Source organism: Melanotaenia boesemani, chromosome 17, assembly GCF_017639745.1.
Source record: "Melanotaenia boesemani isolate fMelBoe1 chromosome 17, fMelBoe1.pri, whole genome shotgun sequence".
Taxonomy (NCBI): Eukaryota; Metazoa; Chordata; class Actinopteri; order Atheriniformes; family Melanotaeniidae; genus Melanotaenia; species Melanotaenia boesemani.
The window spans coordinates 11,425,281-11,451,154 of NC_055698.1; the positions used below are offsets into that span (position 1 = coordinate 11,425,281).

At 42.4% G+C, this 25,874-nt stretch overlaps 1 protein-coding gene across 13 annotated transcripts in view; it reads right to left on the reverse strand.

Annotated features, from left to right (window-relative positions):
• adgrb2 (adhesion G protein-coupled receptor B2) overlaps window positions 1-25,874 on the reverse strand; it is a 250,905-nt gene that overhangs the window by 68,301 nt on the left and 156,730 nt on the right. For all 13 annotated transcript variants that reach the window (XM_042012224.1, XM_042012232.1, XM_042012229.1 and 10 more), the window contains 3 exons: window positions 20,440-20,527; window positions 19,574-19,676; window positions 8,800-8,843 (listed from right to left, as the gene is read on the reverse strand). In XM_042012224.1, coding sequence (XP_041868158.1) covers window positions 8,800-8,843; window positions 19,574-19,676; window positions 20,440-20,527 — 235 coding nt within the window. The remainder of the gene's footprint in view (window positions 1-8,799; window positions 8,844-19,573; window positions 19,677-20,439; window positions 20,528-25,874) is intronic.

Sequence of the window (25,874 nt, forward strand, 5' to 3'; positions counted from 1 at the left end):
CTGCCATTGTGGCAACTGAAAAGGACATCCCACACAGACACTAAGAAAGTGACTTCTATGAGATAAGTGGGTTATAAATTCAAACTAATAAAAAAGCATTATAGACCTTTAATTTTATTTCCAATCAGGTTTTTCTACTGATGCATCAAATAGAAAATGTTAAGGATTTATCTAAAAAGGTGGATGTGTTCATCTACACATCTTAAAAGATACTCACAGAGGATACCAACAGGATCAATGCTAACCAGCCCAGAACCCTCTCAGCCTACATCCATCAGCACAGAAGTAAAGAGGATAAGGTGCAAATCAGCAAGCCACGCATAAGGAAAATACTTAACTAGACAGAAGGCTCTTTTTAAAACTTGTAAATGAGTTTGCTGTGTCACTAAATGACATAGAATAGATTTCAAGACATATAAATGTTACTTACCAAGTGGCTTTCAAGTTCTACAGATCCAGCAGTGAAGAGGCAATGTATCCCGACTGTCAGCAAAGATCCATTCTTCTTTTTTGCCACTTCTGAACTTCAAATACTAACTAGCACATGCCCAACATCTACATGTAAAACTACCACCTCATTTCTAAGGGCTACCCCTGTGTGGACAGTGAGATAGATCGCTTCATTCCTCCTCTTCTGGTCACATGATGATAAAATCAATAATAATGCTTCAATGCTAAAAATATAACAATTACCAACTGGCTTTTCATTATTACTTCAATTGGTCTACTTCAACAGTAGAACTTCCCTTAAGTAGATGCCACCTAAATATATCCATGCAGCAGCAGAAAGAATCCATAGCTACGGACTTGTACATATGGCTAATTAGTATTTTCCTCAATACGTAAAAAAATACTTAATGGCATCAAAACTGTTCTAAACTTGACTCCTCACTAAGTCTCTGAGCCCTACGTACGGAGAGCTGAATTTACCACATTGTCCTGTTCTCTACGGACTGCTGTGATAGCTGTAATCAGCCTGTCCACGTCTATAATGCCCAATAGAGGCAGAGCGCACATAAGCCCTACTGGCCCACTCCCTCTTGCCAGGCAGGCTCGCTGTTTGACACAGTCTTGATCCCTTGTGTTCTGTCAGATGGAAAAGTGGAGCAAGCCGTATCAGCTGTCCACCCCCCTCCTTCTGGTGGCTACACTGTGCAAATGTGTGCATGCGTAAGAGTATGCAATGTGAGGAAAGAATGAAAGTTTGTGTCATTTAAAATGCATTTCGTGGCTTGTAGAATACCCTCTCAACGGCTGATGGCTGGCACCGTTTTATTCACTACAGGCTTTTTTTTTTTTTTTTTTTAAATACAAATGTATTTAAACATCTCCTCAGGGATTATAGTGTCTATATTATCCATTTGTTTCCAATATTTCTGTCTATCCAATTGATTAACATGCCTACAATGTCTGCTTAGGGTCGCAGCAGCGTGCAGACTCTCCTAGAATTCTGTGGGTTGACACACTATCAACGGGCTCAATCACTGGGCTAACACATATGTATAGAAACATATCTACCACTGACTGCACTACATCCCACGCACTGGAAATTAGAGCTAAATTGATGCTGGTATGAAACAGGGTAGCAGTACCAAATGGAAAAAAAAGCCACTTTTTGATTCTTTTAAGTTGGTGTACAGGAAAGTGAAAAAGCCTCCCATTATTTTGTGTATTGCCAGGGAAAAAGAAAAATATGTGGAACAATTTACTGAAAGAAGCATAAATACAAATACAATATATAAGGCAAAACATTTGCACAACTTGAAAAGTCATTATTTATTATGATTTATTTTTTTTTTTTTCAACACAGCTTCATTTTTTTAGCCTAAGTTTTCTTGTTATTTCTTAAAATAATCAATATGAATCGTTTGTTTTTGCTGTTGGCTGCCTTTGTTCTCTGTCAGGATGATCTCACACGGCTTTTATAATGTTGAGGTCTGGGCTCAGGGGAGGATCCATCACTACCATCTACAATCTTTTGTTTTGGAAGACAGCCCTGGGGAAGCAATGAAGTTGCATGAAGAGTGATTTAGGAAGAGTTCTGACTGGGATAAGAGACTAATATTCTTTTGTCAGACCTTTTCCCTCCGAGTCTTTCTCTGAGCTGATTATCTTTAAATTAAAGCCATTTTAATTAAAGGGTTACATTCTGAAAGTTTTATAATAAAAAGATAAACGTGCAATTGTCAATCATAGATTTTATTTGCTTGCTTGTTTGTTCTGTTCAAGAGAAACATTGTGTTTGACAGGCAACAAAATGAGAGTTGGAACTGAAAGACAGTTTACTGCTGTGCCTTTTAATAAACTAAATGCTATTAAAAAATTTGGCCAGATTTGTGCTCAGCCTTTTTTTTTTTTTTTGGCAGCATGCAGAATTTTATTCTATTTTATTTATTTCTTTTTTACCTCAGTTCAGGTTGAGACCTGCCAACGCCAAAGCTGACAGCAGGACCAGACCAGCGTGAGCCAAAAGCAAACCACGTCAAATTGAGGATGTGAAAGCTAGTTGTGCTACACACCAGGTCTTGATTAATCTGCAGCAATGATGTGCGATGGAGGGGAAAGGCTGGGTCTTTAACTACTTATCCCTGATCAAGCTGAACAACACCGGGGATTAGAAAGAGGATTAAGTGAACCCCAGCCCTTCACATGCCTTACCGTCGTCCATCCGCCTAAAACTATAATTTGCATTTATCTCCAACTGCTTCCTTATATTTACAGTATGCTTTTAAATGTGGCTGCACAGTTGACTGTGATGCACACAGTTTTTCAGTTTTCACAAGTTTTTCCAGCATCAGAGAAATAGAAATGCGTTAGTGATGCATAAATAAATGTTTGAGCAGAGCAATAATGTATATTTAATGGATGCCAACAATTCTCCTAACATTCTAACAGAGCTACAGTGATCTATAATGCACCAGACATCTGATATGTGCTGCACAGTGTAGTGAGTGTATGTACCACATGTATGTGTGTCAGCATCAGGAGGGGGTTGAGGAGGGTTAATCAGATATTCCACTCTGAAGCAGTGTGAGGGTCAAAGACGCCAGAGGCAAGGTCAGGAACCACAGGAAAGATAAGTTTGAACATGCATCATCGCAGAAAGAGAAATAACAGTTTGGTGTATTTTTCTGACAAGGTCTCCAAAGATCTTTAAAACTTTAGTTATGCATCAAGATTCTGAAACTTGAACTGCCACCACCTCTGGCAACTTAACTATGATGCCACCATGTGTGATCAGAAAAAAAAAGACTCTTTCAAAGTCTCTTTTACTTTTGCTAAACTGAGCTCCCAGCTTTAAACCTTGTAAAACTTTTATAAGAACTAAACATAACTGCATCCGCTGGAACTGGCATGGTGAATGACTACAGGTTGAGAGTTGGTTGAGGGGAGCAGGCACATGGGGAGAGATGGGGAGGGATGGCAAGCTCAACGATTTGGGTGGGCAGATGGTGCCGACATATGGGCCTGTTAGGGGCTAAATAAATAAATAAACACTCACACATAAATACTGAGATGAACTGTGAGTGCCACAAACTGTTGGCCAACGTAGCCAGCTGAGACAGAGAGCGCGAGAGAGAGAGAGAGAGAGAGAGAGAGTGTGTGCTTCCGCTAAAAGTGCTTTCAGACTTCTAAATATAACACCATTGCTGAAAAACATATAATTGTGATGTGAATGACAATAGGCTTTGCAGATTTGAGCCTCTGTGTAAGCCCTAATCTCCATATAACAGTGTATAACATGAGTGTTTCATAGCAGTTAAAGGAAAAAAATACAAGCGGATAATAAAATCTATGGTTCACGTGGATGAATTTGTGTGCATTAAAAATAGTCTCCATATACAGCTCACAGAGAATCAAAGTTTCCTTCATTTTTTTCCCCCTCCATCAATGTCTCTGGCTCAGCTGCTGCTGTCTTTGCCCTCCCTCCACACCGCTATCTGTGCATTCTCCACCTCTCGTCTGCCTCCTGCTCAACCTCAAAACCCGCAGCTTAGTCAGAGAGACAGTCGGCCTGAGAGAGGTGATTTCTTCATGCAAACAAATGGAAGCTTTGTACAACATGTTCTCTGTCCATATCAACTTCACACTCATGCCAAGCTCCAGTCAAGCTCTAGCTGGCCTGCACAGGCAAATAATGGAGGAGGATTGAAATACAAATAGTTCCACCTTCCCCTGCAGAGACCTGTTTGTATTTGCATATGAGCTTTATTAGATTTTTGATTATCAGATTTTGCAATAAATTCTTTTTACTTGCGACACGGTGCACTAAAGCTCTTGAAATGCCACAATATGTTGCATCAACTGTGTGTTCGGTGTGTGTTTGTGTGCGACTCTGCATCTGTCCATGTTTGCCAGCTGTTGTATGTTGGTTGTGTTGGGTTGGTTGACATCACTGCCTTGTTGCCACTTTATATTCCGTTTGGCTGTCTGCCCTTGTCGTGTCTGTGAATTTAATTTGATTGCAGCTGTAATCTGCAAGCTAGTTAATTGACTTTGGGCAGCATTGTTCCTCTCCCACCTTGATGGAGAAGAGGTAGTTTGATAAGTTTACAATTTCTTATCCTCCAAACCTCTGGAGCTGGATAAACCCATGTGATGTCATGGTAGGAGATGACCTGACCAGAATTTTTCAGCCAACCATCTTGTTGTCACAGTAAACAGGGAGGCCCCTCTCTGCAAATTGAACTCCATTAAATAAATAAATAAATCCATTAGCTCTGTCAAAGTATCACATGTTAAATCTGTCTTCCACAGTTATGTTCATGCATAACTCATTGGCAAGCATATTTTTCCAGAAAAATAACATCACCATGATTGCATTTTTAATTAACATGACTGCAGCACAACTGACAAAACAATCCCTACTCAAGGCAGCGCTGATTAACTTGCTCTGGAGCATTTTACTGTAGGACTGTGCAACAAATCTAATTTCATTTTCAATTACAATTTTGACTTTCATTACTCACGGAAATATGATAATGGAGATAAAGCCTAGCATCGTTCAGCATTTTTACAATGATTCGTGTGCTTTCAGTCAACTGTACAAGCCCAAACTCATTTTCTGTCTGCTTGGGACGAGTCCGATAAGACAACACGACCAAAGTGACCTTTTGATAAAAGAAGGGCAAAAACCAGTTCAAACATTTAAACACTTTAGTTTTCAGGAATAAATTAAAAAATAATGGTTAATTTTTTTTATTTGATAAATGTATTATGTTTCCATGATCTCAACATCCATCCATCCATCCATCCATCCATCCATCCATCCATTTTGCTTATTTGAATTCAAGGTTGCAGGGAAGCTGGAGTCTATCCCAACAATTAATGTGGGAGATGCATAAATCCTGGAAATGTTGCCAGTCTATAGGCGAATCTTTGTTTACATCTTTTTGCGCATGCGCGTGTGGTTGGGTGGCAAGAAGACCTGTTGAGATGGCGGAACCTGCTAGCATAAACAAGAAAGTAAGCGGGCGAAATCCAAATTATATAAGTACGCTAAGCTCCGAAGACCAGAGGAGGTTTAGAGAGAAACTAAAAATTTGTGTTGCAGACAAAATCGAACAAATACAAAGCCCATATGAAGTCTGGGATGACGAAAAATACTGGTCTGACTCACCTGCATCTTGGCCACAGATGTGCTGGGGAGATATTTATTCTTATTTAGTTGAAAGCCCTGGACCCTTCACCCACGAGAGGTTAAAAGCTTTTAAAAGCCTCGAAGCTTATAACTATTTTGTTTCAAGAAAGGTTGGGCCAATCTTTTCGGTGAAACAAAAATCAGTGGTCGTGCTCAAAGCGGAGGTCAGACCCGGCCAAGCAGAGTCACAGCGTGATTCGCATCTTCCGTGGGTGATCGCCCAAGAAAACGGTGAAATAATCACATGTCACTGCGACTGCAAAGCCGGGTAAGGCTTTATTTATCAGTGCCTTTGAATTTTTAATTTTAAATCTAATGACTGTTTTTCAATTTTATTGGTCCTGTTAACTATAATTTAAATGGCGTTTGGTCTATCGTGAAAAACGATAATAACATCTTACAAAATTTTTCTTTCAAATCCAGTCTAGGAGAAACATGCAGTCATGTAGCAGCTTTAATGTTTAAAGTAGAAACAGCAGTCAGGATAGGACTCACAACAGCTGCGTGTACCAGTGAGGCTTGCAGGTATCAAAGCACGTATCATAGCACGTAACCATTTCCTTCTTTTTTCGGGGTCTTTTTCGGTGGGAATGCGGAAAAACTTTTTGTTGGGCCCCCAACGAGCCGTACAGCCAATCACACAACACGAGTGAACCATGTAGTAGATCGCCCTCAAACTCCAAACGCAAAGAAATCCAGCTAACAGATGCAGCTTCTTGCCACCCAATACCGTGATGCAATGCGGCAAAAGGTAAACACTGACGTCACAAAAGATTCGCCTATACCACCAAAATCATCATGATTCTGATTTTGACCCCAATCAAGCATCTGCATGTAACTGTACTGTAAAGTCTTCATTATTATGAACAAGCACAACATTCAAGCTGATGGGCTGAGAGGGCCTGAAAGTGCTCATACTGATGGAAAGTTTGATTATCATTGGCTGAAAAGAAGCACGTGATCAAGTTAAAACCTGTACAATCACGACCCTATTAGTAATGCTTCCATTAGTGTTTTAGGAGTTCATTTTGAAGTACTGCACTAGAAAAAGTTGATGGTAGATGATCCACACTTATGTAGAGCCTTATTATCCTTATTTAGGTTTGGGAAAGTGTTTTACAATTTGTTTCACATTCACTCATTTACTCAAACACTCATATACAGTTTATTATTACACAGTTAAAGTAACATTTACTGTGCAGTTGCTGTGTTTATTTCTTTACATCCATATCAGTGATAGCACTTTGGAAGAGAGGGTTTAGGGTTTTGGTAAGGTAAATTTTACATGTAAACGGTTTGTGGATTGAACAATCTGTCTCCCAAAAGGGCTGAGCTGTTGCACCTGAGCCATGGCCACCCTCATAAAAAGAGGGGATGGAAGTGCTCAGGTTTGCTCTAATTGGTCACTCTAAATTTTCCTTAGGAGTCAGTGTGAGTGATTGTTTGTCTCTCTGTGTTGGCCCTGTGATGGACTGGTGACCTGTCCAGGGTGTACCCTGCCTCTCACCTGTGAAATACTGGGTTAGGCTCCAGCTGTAAATATATGTAAATTCACAGTTCTATTGGGACTTATACACAATACAGGCCATTTAAAGATAGTGGTTTTGCAGTGATTAAAATGCTGTGAGATGATGACCTGGAATGAACAGTGCCTGGGGAAGCTGAGAACTTTCTGCTTTTTTTCCCCCGGTTTTTAAGGTTCTTGTCCCACAAAATTTAGTTCATTTAGAAATGGGTCAGTAGTAGTTACACATTGGTTGCTGCCTGACTTCTGAGAGAACTGTATGCATTTCATAATGCAGATTATAATGCAAAAAATGAGTGTTTTTGCATTATGAACTGAAGAAAACCAATATGGTGGCTAAGCTGCAGGTGACTTTGGTGAGGACGGTTTAGGCCAAATTCTTGTTAATGGCTCACCCCAGTGATATTCATACCTGTGTGAACATGGACAACTGCATGCACTCATAGTCATTCCTGGTAAAGTGTCCATTTTAAGGCACTTGTTTCTGTATACCTGGACGCCTCTCTGGGGAGGTTTTCTGAGCACTGGGAACACCTTGGGATTTTCCTAGGGGAGTTAAAAGAAGTGGCCAGAGAGAGGAAAATCTAGGGCTTGTGTTGTAAGTTTTCTGTTAGGAGTGCTTTTCTTTCTAGTTTCTGCCATTTTTATAGCTAACAAACAGGTTATTTTATTGAGGTCACGAAGGTGTACATTAGGTTGAGCTGATATAAGGGTGCGCAATCACTAAGCAGAGTACTTCTTAAAGTCTGATTCATCAATACAACCCAAACAGGTCAGTTCCAATGGATGTACAACAGTGTCTGTCCCATCATTAGTGCAACAAAGGATTCTGTACATGTGCGTCATGATTCAGGTCAGACTTCCCCACAACCTCATCAATATAACCTATCATCACAAACTTAAATGACCTGTTTTTGCAGACAGAGAGCAACAGAGAACATATTCACTGTCTAATCTGTTGGATTCGTGGACATGCAAATGCAAATGAAGAATAAGAATAGATGGGCGCACTTTGTGTACATGCAGCACTCTATTGCCTGGAACCAAAGCCTGGTTTAATGGTTCTGAACAAGTTTTACTTTGTTATTGACAAATTGGACATTCACTATGTGGGTTAATGGAGATAACAGCCCAATCAATTGTGCTGGTTTACATTATGTTGTTCACTAGCTGGTCCACTAATCAAAGCGAACAAAGTCAAACCCTCTGTGGCCTACTTAGACGAATGAAAGAAAACCCATTAGAAAGAAACCAACACTTCAGGATACTGATGGAACACAAATGGATTGCTCAAATTAAACTAAACGTTTGCAGCAGAACAAAGAACGGTGAATTAAACTGCCCGCATGGTGTGAAAAAGGTAAACACTAAAATGAAGACTACAACAAAAGAAAAGCTACTTAAGACTTCTGGGTGATGTGATCTTTAAACTCTCAACAGACGCAAAGATAAAATGGCATTTCTCACTGATAAATTAAATCAATATTACTGAGGACTTCATTAAAATGTTCCTGGTTCATTAGAAAAAAATGAGTGTGGTTGAGCACACATGAGATAAACATCAACAAACACACTCACTGACACATATTTCTACACCGCACCCAGGAGAGTTCATTCATTCAGAGAAACTTACAGGTTGCCATAGTCCCAGACAACGCACTGAGGATCTGATGTGCCCTGCAAGATAAAGAAGAGGGAGGGGAGAAACTTTTATTGCCAGTCGAGAGGATGACTGAGAGAGAAAGTGGAGAGAGAAGACAGAGTAGCTTGCTGCCAGAGGAGAAAGAGTGATGCTGCTTGGGCAATGGAGAGATGGAAACAGACAATGAAAGAGAATGATGAAGGCAGACTGTAGGAGAAAGACATAGAGAAAGAGTCATTGTCATGTGACAGAGTAGGGAATAGCTGCTGGATGAGAGGGGGGTATAGTTGTAAATTCAGAGCACTGAAAAAAAAAAAAAAAACAAACAAACAAAAAAAACAAAAGGAGCCATTTCATGGATGTACACAGTAAACATATTGTGTTGTAGCAAAATGTTGCTAATTATAGCATCAATACCAAAAAGCACTAAGAAGTTTGTAAACAGGTTCATTTGAACCCCCCCCCCACACACACACACACACACAAAAAGGAAAAAGTAAGACAAAAAAAAAAAAAGTGGTAATCCCTAAAAATGGACAACACATGGTGTGATATTGGCTCACCCTTAATCTATCTACACTTGCTGGAGCTACAAGCTGATCCCGTTAGGGTCAAGTGGTAGCTGAATCATGTGCTAATCGAAGTCCTGTGGCGTGTGGTGGCTAAGGACGGCTCACTATGACTCAATCAGTGTATTGATCAGGGAATCGACACCTTTAACTGACTCATCACAACTGGTTCCACTGGCAATCTTAACTGATCACTGCACCAATGACTTCTGTATAGATCGTCTGTGCTCTCTCTAGCCTTATGATGAACGTTGTAGACCTCTGAATTGCATCAGGTACTCAGATCATACCTTTCTTTTTTAAATCAAAAGAATAAAAAGACTCAGCCTGTCAAAATGAACAACTGATCCCATTTTGAGACCACCAATTATCCAGTACTCTTGAGAGTGACTGGAGCTGTAGCTGAACACACACAACTGAAATACCATTTGTCCACAGGACTGAAAAAGAGGAAAGTGATCTCCCTCTGTTTCAGTTTGATGATCCCTTCTGAGTCCTGCATTAGGCACTTTGCCTTTGAGCTCCCCCTTATGGCAAAGGGGAATATAGCAGGAAGTCAACAGCCAGGCTGGTGTTTCCACTGTTGTGTTGTGTGTCTGTTGTGAAAGACATATGTCTACTGTAAGAAACCATACTGCAGCTTGTGAAGAATTTAAATTCGTATAGACTAAATAACAAACTTGTTTGTTGTAAATAAGCAAAAGGAGGCGATGCAAACTGAAGCCAGGACTGTGAGGATTTACTCCTCTACAGGAAAGGTCATCCATCCCTACTCTTAACTAGTTCAGATGCCTTCTCTCATGACTGGACTTGAAAAGACAGGATGATGCAATGTTCATACACACAAGATCAGGGTCTACGTGACATGGATTGATGGATGACAGCGCTTTGTTCTGCTTCTCACGCAGACCACCATCACCAGCGTTAGATGTCCCTGGGCGTGCTTTAGCGTGGCAAGCTCTGTTAGCATTTAGCTATCAATCACAGAGCGTCATGTTCACTACAGTGAGAGTGACACCTGTGTACTCCCACGATGTCTGCCTGCTCTTTAGCACTGAAACCTTGCATAATGACATCTTCTGCTCAGCTGATGGCTCTCAGAGGGAGTGGAGCATGTCTGTGATTCTGACAGCCGGAGTCTCATATGTCTCTTCAAAGGAGTAGCCATTTTCTTCAAGGTATTTAACGTCACGCTTGGTGATGAACACTGTCTGTGAAGACAATAAATCTAATGAAATGAAATAATATAAGAGAATCTGACGACACTGGTTCGGGGATTCTTAATAGCGTTGTGCTTCACAACAAAGATCATAGATTTGGAAAATGAAACAGAGAAATCAGGATGATGCTTTTTGACATAAATAAAAGTATATAAAAGTAGCCTACTAGGTGAGGAGGAGATTCTAGAGAGGCTCAGGTTTGCTTTTATTATATAACTGAAAAGACTCCATGAAGGATGGCTGAAGGTGTGAGTACTCTAACACCTCGCATATGTTGTACTGGCCTTCTGTAGGGAAATGGGGCTTTCAGGCCTCTTGCTTTCTGCTCGCTATTAAAGACACACACACACACATTAGGACACCAAGGATGGAGACAGGGAGGTTGACTGGAGCCTGATGCAGATGTCCTCTCAGCGAGGACATGACCCTGCACACTCCCACTTTGTGAGCAAAGCCCAGGGCAGCTGTTACCACGCCACTGCTGTAACATCTGGATGTTTCTACACTGGCTAAGGTCGACTGTAACAGCTCAAGACTACTTTAAATTCTGCTGTCTTAGAGAACAAAAATTTACGGTGCGTATCAACATTGTTATTTACTTATTTTTTTTGTTGTTATTGTTTTGTTTTTTTTTAGATTTTAAGCAATCACATTTCTCCTGTGTTTTGTATTCAGGTTGTAGAAGCTGCTAACAATTATAGAACGGTGCAGCTATGATTAAAGTTGAGCTGATTATGTTTTAAATGAAACCCAATGAATGAAAACAAAATAAAAACTAAAATTAATCTAATGCTTCTTCTGTAATTGCGTTACTGCTATACCATAGAGATATGTTTAGTTTGCAGCAGAGCTTTAATTCATTTTTACATCGCACATTCTTCTTGATAACAGTTAAATTACATTTTAGCTGTATCTCCTGATCTGAGCAGTGCTGACAGATCTCATAAAGCAAGCAACCTAATCGACCACAATGTATGAAAAAGGCCAATTGATTAAATCATATATAGAGTATATAGTACTTTCTGCTGTCAGCTAAGGAGGGAAATTTCACTAAAACTAATGCATTCTGATACAGCAGTCTTGCAATAAGCCAGATTTTCCTGAAGCTGTTAATATGTACATTTATCTATTTTATAGTTATTATTACAAAGCTCTTCCACTCTGTGTTTCTGTTGAAGGCTGTAGTTTGTGTTGCTGAAACATTTTGACTGACTGATTCCAATCATTGAGGCTGATTAACAGGGACACCTTTGTGTTTAATTTAGCACAGCGCTGCAAATTACTTCCACTAAACTGGCCACCCAGCTGATACGCCATCTCTGAATATGTTTCAACAGAAAATGGAGAGAATTCAAAGCACAACAGTTTGCATTAAGCCACGTTAGTTTCCTCCAGTGAACCAAATCACCAGGCCACTGGCAACTGCTCATGTTTTACTTAAAAAGTACAGTTATTTCTCTTTCCTCTTTCTAATGTTATAACAGATGAAGAAAAAACAACAAAACAATGAATGAATGAATGAATAAATAAATGTAAGAAAGCAACCAACGAACTGCTCAAACTTCAGTAACAACAGCAATGCTTCTTTTTCTTTCACATAAGCATGCTGAGTCGCTCTTTTTCTCCTCTTCTTTTGCTGTTTCAGTAGCTTACCTTCAATATAGCCAAAGAAGCTCCATCCATCAAACAATACTGTCTCACTACCTACGTCTTGAGTGTACAGGACACAGTGAAAGATAAGGAAAATGTATAATTTAACTATATCTACTGAGAAGCAAGCTCAATGTAGCTTGAAATAAGCTAACTTAAACAATGTTTTGTTGAGCAAATTACAGCATAGGACAACCCTAGAAGCCAGGACACTTCCAGCTCTGCTGCATCCTTTTTTCCTTTTATTTTCCCTTTTGATTCTCCAAAAGCCAGTGCACTGCAGTACTGGACCTCAGAAGCATCTCATTGCCCTCTCATCCACTGGTTATGTACATACGAGCATCTGCTGTGCCCACTCTGCCTTGGCCCGGTGCTACACCGTGTGCCAGAGAACTGCCCGTCCTCAGCAGGTGCCTCCGGTTTGCAGTGCAGCACAGCGTGTAAGGATCAGCATTAAGACATCCTCCTCTAGACAGGGAACCTGCAGTACCATTACTTTGCCAAAAGTCTTTAAAAGCAGGATAATAGGAAGGTGCAGGCTACATTATAGCATATAAAGGAAATAACATAACTGTAATAGATCAGCTGTTTAAACAGGGCACGATAGTGTTGAAAAATGGGAAATGAAAACAGACTTTTAATAAAAGCCTGTGCAATGATTTTGACCCGAGATCCTGCTTGATATGATTGATGCTAACCTGCAATCTCATTATATCTTAGATATAATGATAATAAAGTGTTCTAATTTCTAATGTCTGAAACAGACTTCATTAGGACATGTGTACATAGACATGTGTTTGAGTTGACTACAGAGGACCATTACATATTCTGTGCCCACCTTTACAAAGCAAAATGGCTAATGAAACCTGCATCTTATTGAGGGCATGAGGTGGGTGTCACGGAGGTTGCCTGTGGTTAGATTCTCCCAGCTATCCCTGAAGGCATCTTTCCTCCGGTGCGCTCCTGATTGTTGATGCGCTCCACCTGCGCTGCTTGCTTTATTTACCAGTGCACAGCACCACTCCTTTGCCAGATCGTCTCGGTTTACCCTGCACGTTTCCAGCCATTATTGCCTGCCTGTGTTCTGATCTCCGACCCGTTTTCTGACCTGGAATACCTGATCCTGCCTGCCCCCTGTCTGGTAACTTTGCTGTCTATTGTTTGGAACCTGTCTGTGCATTGACCCTTGGACTGTCTTTGGATTTGATTATTGGATTTGGATAACTGGATTACTTGTTTGGATATTGGATACAGGACTTCGGACTTGGATCTGGATGTGGATGTGATCTTGGAGATTCCCCCCTAACATTACCTGTCCTCTATCTCCTCCCCAGAGGATTCAGTGGACCTCAGGGCTCTTAGGCCAAACTAACTGTTTTTCCCCTTCAGTTTTGCCACCAGCCTTGTCTCACTCTTCACATCACCACAGCCCCAGTGGATCTCTCACCGCCCTCCCAGTACAGCGAGTCCCCCTGCGTCCTTCCTCTCCTTGGCCGGTACGTAAGACGTCATTATTCTTACATCCCCATTTTTGCCACGCTTTTGCTCACCTGGATCTCCTATTCTCACAGGCCAGTGGGTGACGTCTCCAGACCCGGATTTCCTGAGCAGTATTCAGTCCCTTATAATAAACCTGTTTTCTTATCCAACCCTCTGTCCTGATCTTTTTGTGGTCCAGCTTGCTGAACCGTTACAGTACGATCTGGCCAGCATTATGGACCCATCAGGATCAGAGGATTGGCGCACCCGCGTAGAGGCCGCAATTGCGCAGCAGGAGACGGGCCTGGGTGAGCTAGTATCTACCGTTAAAGAACTTTCCAAGCTGATATCTGCGATGACCACCTTTGTCCGCGCCGGGCCCGCTCAGACGCCCCTGGTTTCCCCCTCTTCTGTTCATCCGAGCCACGAGCCCCGTGTGGCACCCCCAGAGCGATATGCGGGTGAACCAGGTCAGTGTCGGGCCTTCCTCACTCAGTGCTCGTTACAGTTTGAGCTGCAGCCATCCTCGTTTCCATCGGAGAAGGCTAAGGTGGCCTACGTGATCTCGCTGCTCTCTGGAAAGGCCAGACTGTGGGGCACCGCTGAATGGGAGAGAGGATCGGCAGCGCTATCTACGTTCCAGGAGTTCTCCGAGGAACTTCGCCGGGTGTTTGATCCCTTCCGACCCGAACGGGAAGCCTCAAGGGGATTGTTCTCCCTCACTCAGTCAGGAAGGTCAGTTACTGACTACATTATTGAATTCCGGATTTTGGCTGCTGACTGCACGTGGAACCAGGCCGCCTTATTTGACGCTTTTTATCAGGGTTTATCAGGCCAGGTAAAGGATGAACTAGCTGCCAGAGATCCTCCAAAAGATCTCAACGCCCTGATGGATGTGGCCTCCCGGATTGATCAGCGTCTTCGAGAGAGACGGAGAGAGAGGAGAAGCGGCGAAGGGGGCAGGTACAGAGTCAGCGACCACTTTCCTGTGCAGACCGGTCAGGAAGCTCCATCCTCCTCTCACTCCGCCCCAGAACCCATGCAGATCGGTCGGTCTAAGCTGTCATCAGCCGAGAGAACTCGGAGAATCACACATGGACTGTGCTTGTATTGTGGTCAAAATGGACATCTGGTCAGAAATTGTACAGTAAAAGGCAGGACTCAGCAGGGAACGGGAGGACCCTGTTGAGTCGAACCTTGTTGGATTCCTCCCTCTCCCGACCAGTTTTTCACATGCAACTGACAGCCGCTGACGACACACACACCCTGGCAGTTTTTATTGATTCTGGTGCTGACGCAGACTTTATTGATCGACAGGTGGCCAAGCAGCTGGGACTCAGCTTTTCCCATCTACCAGAACCTGTCTCTGTCCGTGCCCTGGATGACCATCTGCTGCACAGAGTCACCGAGAAAACTCAACCTGTTCCAGTTTCCTTTTCTCATCATCATGAAACAATCAGTTTCTATGTCATCGACAGTCCACAGTTGCCCGTCATTTTGGGCATGACCTGGCTCCAGGCCCACAATCCACACATCGATTGGCGTGAGGGTAAAATAATTAATTGGAGCGTGAACTGTTTAACAACCTGTCTGCGTTCTCTTCCAGTTACTGTGACTCCACGGCTGGACAGCACAGAATCCGACTATCCCAGTCTTTCCCAGGTTCCTCCTGAATATCATGACCTGAAGGAAGTGTTTAATAAGGTTCGTGCCACTGCGCTGCCCCCGCATCGTCCCTATGATTGCGCAATCGACCTCCTGCCAGGCACCATGCCACCCCGTGGTGGTATATATTCCCTGTCTGCTCCAGAGAAAGAGGCTATGGACAATTATATTTCTGAATCCCTCTCTTCTGGCCTTATCCGGGCTTCTTCATCACCTGCCGGAGCAGGATTCTTTTTTGTTGACAAGAAAGACGGCTCTCTCCGCCCATGTATTGATTACCGAGGTTTAAATGACATCACAATCAAGAATCGTTATCCTCTCCCGCTCATGTCCACTGCCCTGGATCTGTTACAAAATGCTACTGTTTTCACCAAATTAGACCTACGGAACGCTTATCATCTTGTACGCATACGGGAGGGGGATGAATGGAAGACGGCCTTTAATACACCAACGGGCCATTATGAATATCTAGTAATGCCTTTTGGATTAACTAACGCTCCTGCGGTTTTTCAAGCCCTAGTAAATGATGTTCTGAGGGATATGCTTAATAAATTCGTTTTTGTCTACTTAGATGATATCCTTATTTTCTCTCAGGACTCTGATGAACACTATCTTCACGTGCGAACCGTTCTTCAGCGTCTCCTTCAGAACCAGTTATTCATAAAGGCTGAAAAATGCGAGTTCCACAGCTCCACTGTCTCCTTCTTGGGACATGTTATTACCGCTGGAAGAGTCCAGATGGACCCCTCCAAGGTGTCTGCTGTGCGGGACTGGGCCTCCCCAACGAGCCGCAAGCAGCTCCAACAATTCCTGGGGTTCGCCAACTTCTACAGAAAATTCATAAAGAACTACAGCTCCGTCTCTGCTCCTCTCCACCGGTTAACTTCTGTGAAAACACCATTCGCCTGGACTGCTGAGGCCGAAGCCGCCTTTACGCTGCTGAAACAACGCTTCACATCAGCTCCTGTTCTCAGCATGCCAGATCCAACCAGACAGTTCATCGTGGAGGTGGATGCGTCGGATTATGGCGTGGGTGCAGTTTTATCGCAACGGAGTTCGGAGGATATGCGCATTCACCCATGTGCTTTCTTTTCCAGAGGCCTGTCATCAGCAGAACGGAATTACAATGTCGGAGACCGTGAGCTCCTAGCAGTTAAGTTGGCTCTGGAGGAGTGGAGACACTGGCTGGAGGGGGCCTCGCATCCTTTCATCGTCTGGACAGACCACCGTAATCTCGAGTACCTGAAATCGGCCAAGAGACTTAATCCTCGTCAAGCCCGTTGGGCTTTGTTTTTTCATAGGTTTAATTTTTCACTGGCTTACCGTCCTGGCCACAAGAACGCTAAACCTGATGCTCTTTCTCGACAGGCTACCCCCCAGGGGGCTGATGCTGACGACGAAGATAAATACATCCTTCCTTCTCACGTCAGGCTGGGGGTGAGCCGTGTCCACCTGGAAGCTGAGGTCAGCCGAGCGCACCGCTCCACCATGGTGCCCGCAGGCTGTCCAGATGGCCGCCTCTACGTTCCGCCCCCGCTTCGGTCCAAGGTCCTCGTTTTTTGCCATTCCTCGCGGTTGGCCTGCCACCCTGGTGTGGCGAGAACGTTCCATCTGCTGTCCCAGCGGTTTTGGTGGCCCGCTTGCCGCCAGGACATCCGGAGCTTTGTGGCGGCCTGTCCTGTTTGTGCCCGCTCCAAGACGTCCCGCCAACGCCCGGCTGGACTGCTTCATCCCTTGTCCATTCCTCACCGGCCCTGGTCTCACGTTTCCATGGACTTTATCACTGGTCTTCCTCCCTCGGACGGCAAAACAGTTATCTTGACAATAGTGGATCGCTTTTCCAAGATGGCCCACTTTGTGGCGCTCCCCAAGCTGCCCTCAGCTAAGGAGATGGCGACTCATTTAACTGATCATGTGTTTCGACTGCACGGGCTTCCCCAGGATATTGTGTCGGACCGGGGCCCCCAGTTCACTTCCCGGTACTGGGCCGAGTTCTGCAGGCTGCTGGGGGTTAAGATTAGCCTCTCGTCTGGCTTCCATCCCCAGTCGGACGGGCAGTCAGAGCGGATGAATCAAAGTTTGGAAACCTGCCTGCGCTGTCTGTGTTCCGACACCCCGTCCAGCTGGGCCCGGAACCTGTCCTGGGTGGAGTACGCCCATAATTCCCTGCCGTCTTCCTCTACTGGGCTTTCCCCGTTCCAGGTCGTCCAGGGTTTTCAGCCTCCGTTGTTCTCGCCCCAGGAGGAGGAGGTGCGGGTTCCCTCCGCTCACGCGGCGGTGCGCCGCTGCCATCGGGTTTGGAGGCGGGCCCGTGCTGCGCTGCTGCGTTCCTCCCGGAGGTATCAGGCAGCCGCCAATCGCCGCCGCTCCGCGGCTCCCTCCTACCGTGTGGGTCAACGCGTCTGGTTGGCCGCGAGGGATCTCCCTTTGCACCTGGAGTGTCGTAAGCTGGCGCCTCGGTTCGTGGGCCCGTTCCCTATTGCCAAAGTGATAAATCCGGTTGCCGTTCGCCTGCGCCTTCCCAGGGCTCTCCGGGTTCATCCCACGTTCCACGTGTCCAGAGTGAAGCCTGAACTCACCTGTCCCTTGGTGCCCGCCTCCAGGCCCCCGCCGCCCGCCCGGGTCGTGGGTGGCGGTCCTGTCTACACTGTGCGCCGCATCCTGCGCTCTCGTCGCTCTGGTCGCTCCCTGCAGTACCTGGTGGATTGGGAGGGCTACGGCCCTGAGGAGCGCTCCTGGGTTCCGGCCCGCTTTGTGGTGGATCGGACCCTTCTGTCCCGTTTCCATCGGGGTCACCCTGATCAGCCTGGTGGGGCGTCGTGGGCCGCCCCTTAGGGGGGGGGGTACTGTCACGGAGGTTGCCTGTGGTTAGATTCTCCCAGCTATCCCTGAAGGCATCTTTCCTCCGGTGCGCTCCTGATTGTTGATGCGCTCCACCTGCGCTGCTTGCTTTATTTACCAGTGCACAGCACCACTCCTTTGCCAGATCGTCTCGGTTTACCCTGCACGTTTCCAGCCATTATTGCCTGCCTGTGTTCTGATCTCCGACCCGTTTTCTGACCTGGAATACCTGATCCTGCCTGCCCCCTGTCTGGTAACTTTGCTGTCTATTGTTTGGAACCTGTCTGTGCATTGACCCTTGGACTGTCTTTGGATTTGATTATTGGATTTGGATAACTGGATTACTTGTTTGGATATTGGATACAGGACTTCGGACTTGGATCTGGATGTGGATGTGATCTTGGAGATTCCCCCCTAACATTACCTGTCCTCTATCTCCTCCCCAGAGGATTCAGTGGACCTCAGGGCTCTTAGGCCAAACTAACTGTTTTTCCCCTTCAGTTTTGCCACCAGCCTTGTCTCACTCTTCACATCACCACAGCCCCAGTGGATCTCTCACCGCCCTCCCAGTACAGCGAGTCCCCCTGCGTCCTTCCTCTCCTTGGCCGGTACGTAAGACGTCATTATTCTTACATCCCCATTTTTGCCACGCTTTTGCTCACCTGGATCTCCTATTCTCACAGGCCAGTGGGTGACGTCTCCAGACCCGGATTTCCTGAGCAGTATTCAGTCCCTTATAATAAACCTGTTTTCTTATCCAACCCTCTGTCCTGATCTTTTTGTGGTCCAGCTTGCTGAACCGTTACAGTGGGCCTCTCATTAAACTAGCCCTCAGTCATTTCCACTGAAGACAAGTCATTTACAATAATGCACTCCACTGTAATATAAACTGAATAGGCATCAGGAGACTCTGCAATATAAGAAAGTCAAAAAAAGGTCTGCATTTATTCAAGCAGTTCAGTCAGCACTATGGCGCTTTATAGTATGCAGCAATTTCCATTTGCCCTAAATTAAGTCAACATGGGTCAGCTGGGAGGAGACCACTCCTGTAAAGTCTTACACAAATTAATTTCCACGGCCAAAAGCTGCTCCATCCACAAGTAGAAAAAAAGCAAACTCTTGCATTAGAAAGTGCAACATATGGAATAAGTTAAATTTTTGTTGCACTTTGAGATGAAAAAAGAAAATAAACTTATTGGATTTTTATTATTCTCTTTGAATAATTCTCCCCCAAAGTGTGAATTCCTACAATATTCTCAATGGTCAGCAAAAGCTAAGTTATTCAGGATAGTTGCCAGTGTTTGCATTGCATGAGAACTGCGGTTCTGTTTTCTGGCTTACATTTAAAAGCGGTGACAGCTCCACCACCACCATGGGTTCGCTGGGCTGCGGTTCTGGTCGAACTGTCACTGTCAGGATCTTGGAGTTTATCACCGTAGGGGGGCTGCAGAAGTACAAACACACATACAAGTGCAAACGATAGAGATGAGTTGTCATACAAAGGTATATGCCCAGTTCACACTCATGCTTTTGAGGGTTTTAAGTGACTTTGCAAAAATTACATTAAAAAAAAAAAACCTGGTGGGAGAGCAGAAAAGCAGAGGAGAGTGTCCCAGTAAAAACAAAATGCTGCACCTATTCAGCAGAGCTAGAGAGAAAGTAGTTTTAACAGATCAAGCTCATCCACAACCAAGAGCGCTGACCTGAATAAAAGGGCCTGGGGGCATCAACAAAAACCATATCAAAGAGGCTTCCTGGTTTCCTATAACTTTTGTTTTTATGCAAGTTGTAGTTAAAATTGTTAAGACCCATTAGATATGCACACATTTACAGCTTGTTGCAAACTTCCCAAAAAAAAAAAAGAAGAAGAAGAAGAAAAAGAAAAACAAAGCACAGAATTTGCAAAAGAAAAAAGAAAATTTAGATTTTTGTCTGATGCAGACACGGGGAAGAAGGAGAGGGAACTGAGACAGTCGGCGAATTGGAGGTTGAAATTGAATAGAAGAGAAGAGTGACAGACGAGGGGATGCAGAGATAGGAAGGTAGCAAGAATAGAAAGGTAAAAAAAAGACAATACAATACAAAAGAGAGATGAAAAGTCTAGCAAAGAAATAAAAATTGAGTTGTGCAGAGGTAAGAGAAAGGACAGAGCAATATGAGGAAGGTGATGTATAGTGTATAATTTATTAGAATAAGAAAACACTCACATCGGTGGGGGTAAGATGATCCCCAGCGTCCTGTACAAGATTGCACCGATGACATAGTGTATTGTGGATTCTGAATCAGTTTCCGTCTCTGAAAGATAAAAAATATTTTCCAACCAGTCAGTACATGGAAATACTATCATTTGTATTTAAACACCTTCAAAAATCATTAATCTGTGCAGTTAGAGAAACCCTTGCTTTTCTGTGTAAAGCAAGGGATTAAAAAGAACGATAATGTTTGTTGGACAGTGAGAAATGCTTAAGATAAACAAAAAAATCATTCATTTGGAGTTTTGATAGAAGAAACATCTTTAAAACTCTTGCTCAAGGTAAGTGAGTGTTGCTATGTATTTATTTATGGAATTAATACAGGAGGTAGAGTTTAACATGAAACATGAAAAATGTGAGTGTTGCTCTGTAAATGCTATTTTCTATTAGCTGAGAAATAAAGCAGAAATTGCACCTGTCTCATAAACCTGCAATTCTTAGCTTCATTTACATGTGTTCTTAAGGTGTCGCTGACAAATGCTTTGTTGAATACATCACATTGAGAAATGTCAAATCTCGGCCTGCTGAAAAATTTCACAGCTACATATTATCCATTTGGAGTAATTATCTTTCTGAGAAAAGTCAGTAAAGTGCATAAAAATCAGATTTTAAACTCCGGGTGGGTAGAAATAATGTTTCGTGTTAATTTGTTAGCCTCTGATTATTGCTCAGTTTGACCTAGTGCAATACAAAAACTTCATACGACTAAAGTGCACCAAAATTGTGTCAATTAAAGTGAAATTAGTGTTTGAGGCATCTTTTGTTTTTTCTAGATCGTTACTATTGCTTTTCATCAACCCCCCCCCCCCCCCCCCCCCTTTTTGTTGGTGATGCTTCTTTTCTCCTGGCCATCGCCAAAAGGAGCAACTCCTAAGGAGATGGAGTGTCCCTTTGTAAATGTCATTTTGTCTCGAGTGAGGGGAGGCTGAAGGAAGCAGACAGCAAAAGTACAAGGAAAGAGTTCATGTTGAGAGATGCCACTCCTTCCTTTGCCCTTTTAGGATGAGAGAAACGATGGAGGAGCATCAGCAGAGAGAGGGAGAGGGGAAACAGGAGGAGACGGAGGGGGCTGATACAATCAGACATACTGGGTGACTCATCCAAAATCTGTCTGCCTGCTGCCTTAGAGGTAATGCTTAGAAAGAAAGATAGCTATGCAAGACAGATGAGGAAAGAGGAAGAGACAAAGATCTCAAAAGTGGCAAAAGAAAAAAAGAAAATGCAATTGTGAGAATATAAGGAGGCAAAACTAGATCAAAGTCGGCATGAGAAAGCCTGTGAGTTTGATGGAACTTAATTGGACAGTGTCTGCAAAGGCATGCAAATGAGAGAGTTTATTATGGGTAAATGGTAAATCAGTATGTGAGGGGGTGGCACTCCTACACTCTGGGATGATTAATTCCACAAAAGCACTCAATCACAAAACTCTAATTTCTCACGAACACATTTTGTCACTCTCCCATTGCTGAACATTTGAATGATTGGTGGTCAGCTGTAATCCAGCAAATTGGCAAACCACCAGTCACCAGCTGTGAACTTTAATATGCCATTTATCAGGAAAAGATATGCTCAGGGTTGATGCTAAGCCAGAATTTACTATTTTAATTAATGTTCGGAAGCCTCATCCTAAAAGCCACTTGTTAGTTACTCTGTTGTACACGTATCTCTTTTTTTTTTTTTTTTTTTTTGCACTGACACTTTTTTGCTTTTGTATACAACATATAAAATGTAAAACTGACAATTATAAAAATAAAAAGGTCTATTACGTAATACCATTCTCAATTTTTTTTTTTTATCTTATCTTAGCAAATATGCTAGGAGATTATAAAGCCAGGAAGGTGTTTCATTTAAATTTTAAGATAATATTTAAGATAATGTTTAAGGTTTTAAAGTTACCAAAATAAATAAAAATAAATAAATATAATATTTTGGTATTTATAGGTGTAGTATTTATTTTTATTTTGGTATTTTTTTAAATTAATAAAAATAAAAATAGGTAGATAAATAAAGTGGGTTATGAAGATAGCAGAATATTATCAAATTGCTGTGTGCTTTGTGGTAAATTTACTACTTTAGTTAGTGGAATGTGTTTCAAAGAGAGCAGACTGCTTTAACAACCTAAAACTCATGGTATGCTTTGCTGCTCTGGCAAAACTGCATCAGAAAATCTGGAGTTCTATATTAGTGAGATTGTGGCACTACCTGACCACAGACAATAACCTTTTACAAAAATATAGAGATTTTTATAATGTGTGATTGATGTCAGTGCACATGATCTGCCAGAACATTATAAAAAACAACTTGTCACCATCCTCCAAAAGCCCATACTGCTTGTGTGTGTTAAATTATTTGGTTTTTGATGAAAAAAATAAGCAAAAGAGTCAAGTATATAACCAGAGCCAACAGACCAGCTCAAACCAGACAAATTGAAGAGGCAGGTTTGGCTAATGTGTCACAAATCTGTGAATACTAAATGCTGCAAATGAAAAGAGTTACATATAAGACAATTTCAAGGGCCAGTCTACGGGCTGTAGTTACATTTAGCTGCTCAATTTGCAAGCTTCAACAAACTGAATGCTCCCCACCTACGCCTAATCTATGGCTGCCATAAAAATGATGAAAAGCCTGCTTTCGTTACAGTGAGGGCGCAACTTGACTGGGGGGTGCTGTATTTTTTGGGGTAGAAACTGCAAAATTTAAAACAAACACACACACACACAAAAAAAAACAACTATAACAACTAAGGTAACAACAAGTAATTTCATAATAATATACATATACATACACATATAATATACATATATTATAATATATATATATATATATATATATATATATATATTTTGGTTAAGATCTGAATCACGTTCATAAATTGGTGAAATTCAGAATTTGTCTTGGTGAAGCGAGTTATGAGAGTTACACAATACATTTTGACATTTTCAATGCTGGAATCACTTGAAACTCATTAAGACCTCAGGCCTCTTCCAGACATGGGAACAGGCTTACACATGTGTTGCATCAGTAATACTGGGTTGAAATGTGGAATTGACAGGTCTCTATTTTCTCCCTCAATCAACAGTTAGAGATCAACAGTTTCCCAAAAATGCATTCCTCTGTATGGATCAAGCCTTTTTGTCTTTACCTTAATGCCCTGTGTTTCCATCTTTAGTAAAGCCCTTTGTCTGTTTAAAGTAGTTTGGACAAATACTGTTGACCATTAAAAGTTAAATCTCCCATTCTCAAAATGATCCATGCCGTAATCTGCCATAACAATTAGCTTATTGAGTTTCCTTGTAAACCCCTAATGCAGTGTGTATAATGTCAGTTCCAGGGAATGACATTTTGAACCATCGTTCACACTCAGAGGCAAGAATTAAATGAGTTATGTAAAAGTGATGTTTGCTTGGAAAGGAAAAGGAGATGAAATGGGGGTTTTCGCAACATGTAAATGATCGTGGCACATCGCCTCAGCAAAATAAAAGCTGCCATGTCTTAAGAATTAACATTTTTTTTCTTTTAGATGTTGCAAAGGTAAATTATATTGTATGAATGGATCCATATTGTTATGTCTGCTGCTAAGTGATACTACTGAGCTCTCGGGCCGGGATTGATGCGCGCTCTGGCTGGTCTTCAGGGATTGGTTGCTGACGGAGGGTGTTCCCTCAAAAGGTCTGGATGATGGACCCAGGAGTACCTCCTGTTCCTTTCCTCCCAACCAGCCACCGTGTATTTGTCTGGCAGTCATGAAGCTGTCTGGTATTTAGGAGTTTGTAGGGATCTTTATGTGCAATAAACAATTGACCTGGATTTCATATTTAAACATGACAATTCGTCCATGGCAGGGCAGGGTTGTGTATGCGGCAGTTTCAATGTCTTTAAATGCCAAATGCGATGTAAACATTTTCGTATTTTTTCTGCATTTCGATCAGCTGTTCATTAAAGAATTCTCATAAAAGGAGCGAAAAGTGGAGGCAGAGCAGGAGTGTTGCAGGAGAGAGCAGCAGCTGTGGCCGATTTTCTGGACAGGCTGCACAGTACAGTAGAGTCTACAGCTCTTTAGAGTCTGAATTAGACAAACTTTATTAATGTTATAGCTGCATCAATAAATGACAGATGAAAAAAATGCAAAAATGCTATCTAAAAGACACCATTAGAAAGATATCCTGGTCAGAAATAGAAAATATGTAACAATAAATAAATAAATGGGGAGGGGGGTTGTAAAGCCCTCCTCCACAGTTTAAAAAAATCCTGGGGGAAACCCTGGAAATGTATATTATTTGGTTTTGGTCATTTATACCCCATTATTACAAGATGAAATGAAGATACCCTTTCATCCAACATGATCATTTAATGCATAGACATACAAATCCACTTCATCTTAAAATTTCATTTTTAGCACCTCTTGCTGACCCAAAATAAAAATAACAGTAATATTCAAACACTTATAACTAAAAGACTCATGCATGAATCATTAGTGGAAGTTAGGTGGTTTGTGCTCCTGCATTAGTAATATTAAAACCTTAATTATATGCAGGCATAACCATTAGCATGTTACAATAATAGGGTTTTTGAAATATGAAGTCATTTCTAAGTTGCAGCATTATATCCCCCTGTTTGCATATAGCATAGGGCATGCTCTCTGCATATGTGTTGGCAAAAGAAAAGGAAGAAACCGAAGGGAGAAGGAGATTGTTACATCCAAAATCAGAAAAGAGCTGTCCCAGCCTTTGCTTACTGAAGCGGTTCATGAACCTATCAATTGGCTGTGTGTATGGATCCCAGTGTGCGCATGTGCACCACACAAATGCGCCAACTGGCCTTTATGAGCATGTTTAAGCTGTCCATCTGAAATGGGCTTTCATTACTGGGTAAATGAACCAAGCAAACCAATAGAAATCAGCTGAAGACCTCAGCTCATAGCCGCACATGGGAAGAATCAACATTCCCACAGGGGCAAAGAGTACCAATAACGTCCTAACTGAAAAGGCTACAGTTTGGATGATGCAATTTACCTAATTTTGTATGCTAAAATGGCAGAGGTAGGTGCTGAATGGCATTTGAGTAAGTCAAAGTGTAAATGTGATACAGTTGGTCAGTTTTACTGCACAACAAGCACTGCGTAAAGTAAATATTTACCACGTCAACATTTGAAAACAGACAACAATATTAGCATAAACAGCAGCAAAATAAATCATGAAGTGACTTCAAAAAAATCAAAGAAAACATGGCAATTGAATAGCACTACAAAGTTCTAATTTTCTTTCATAAAATGCTGAATTAAATCAATGACAAAGTGATTAAAAGGTATACACAGATAGTAAATGACTAGTGGTTTAGAATAAGCCCAACATACATACATATGCATAATAAGGACACAGGAAGTAGGTGAG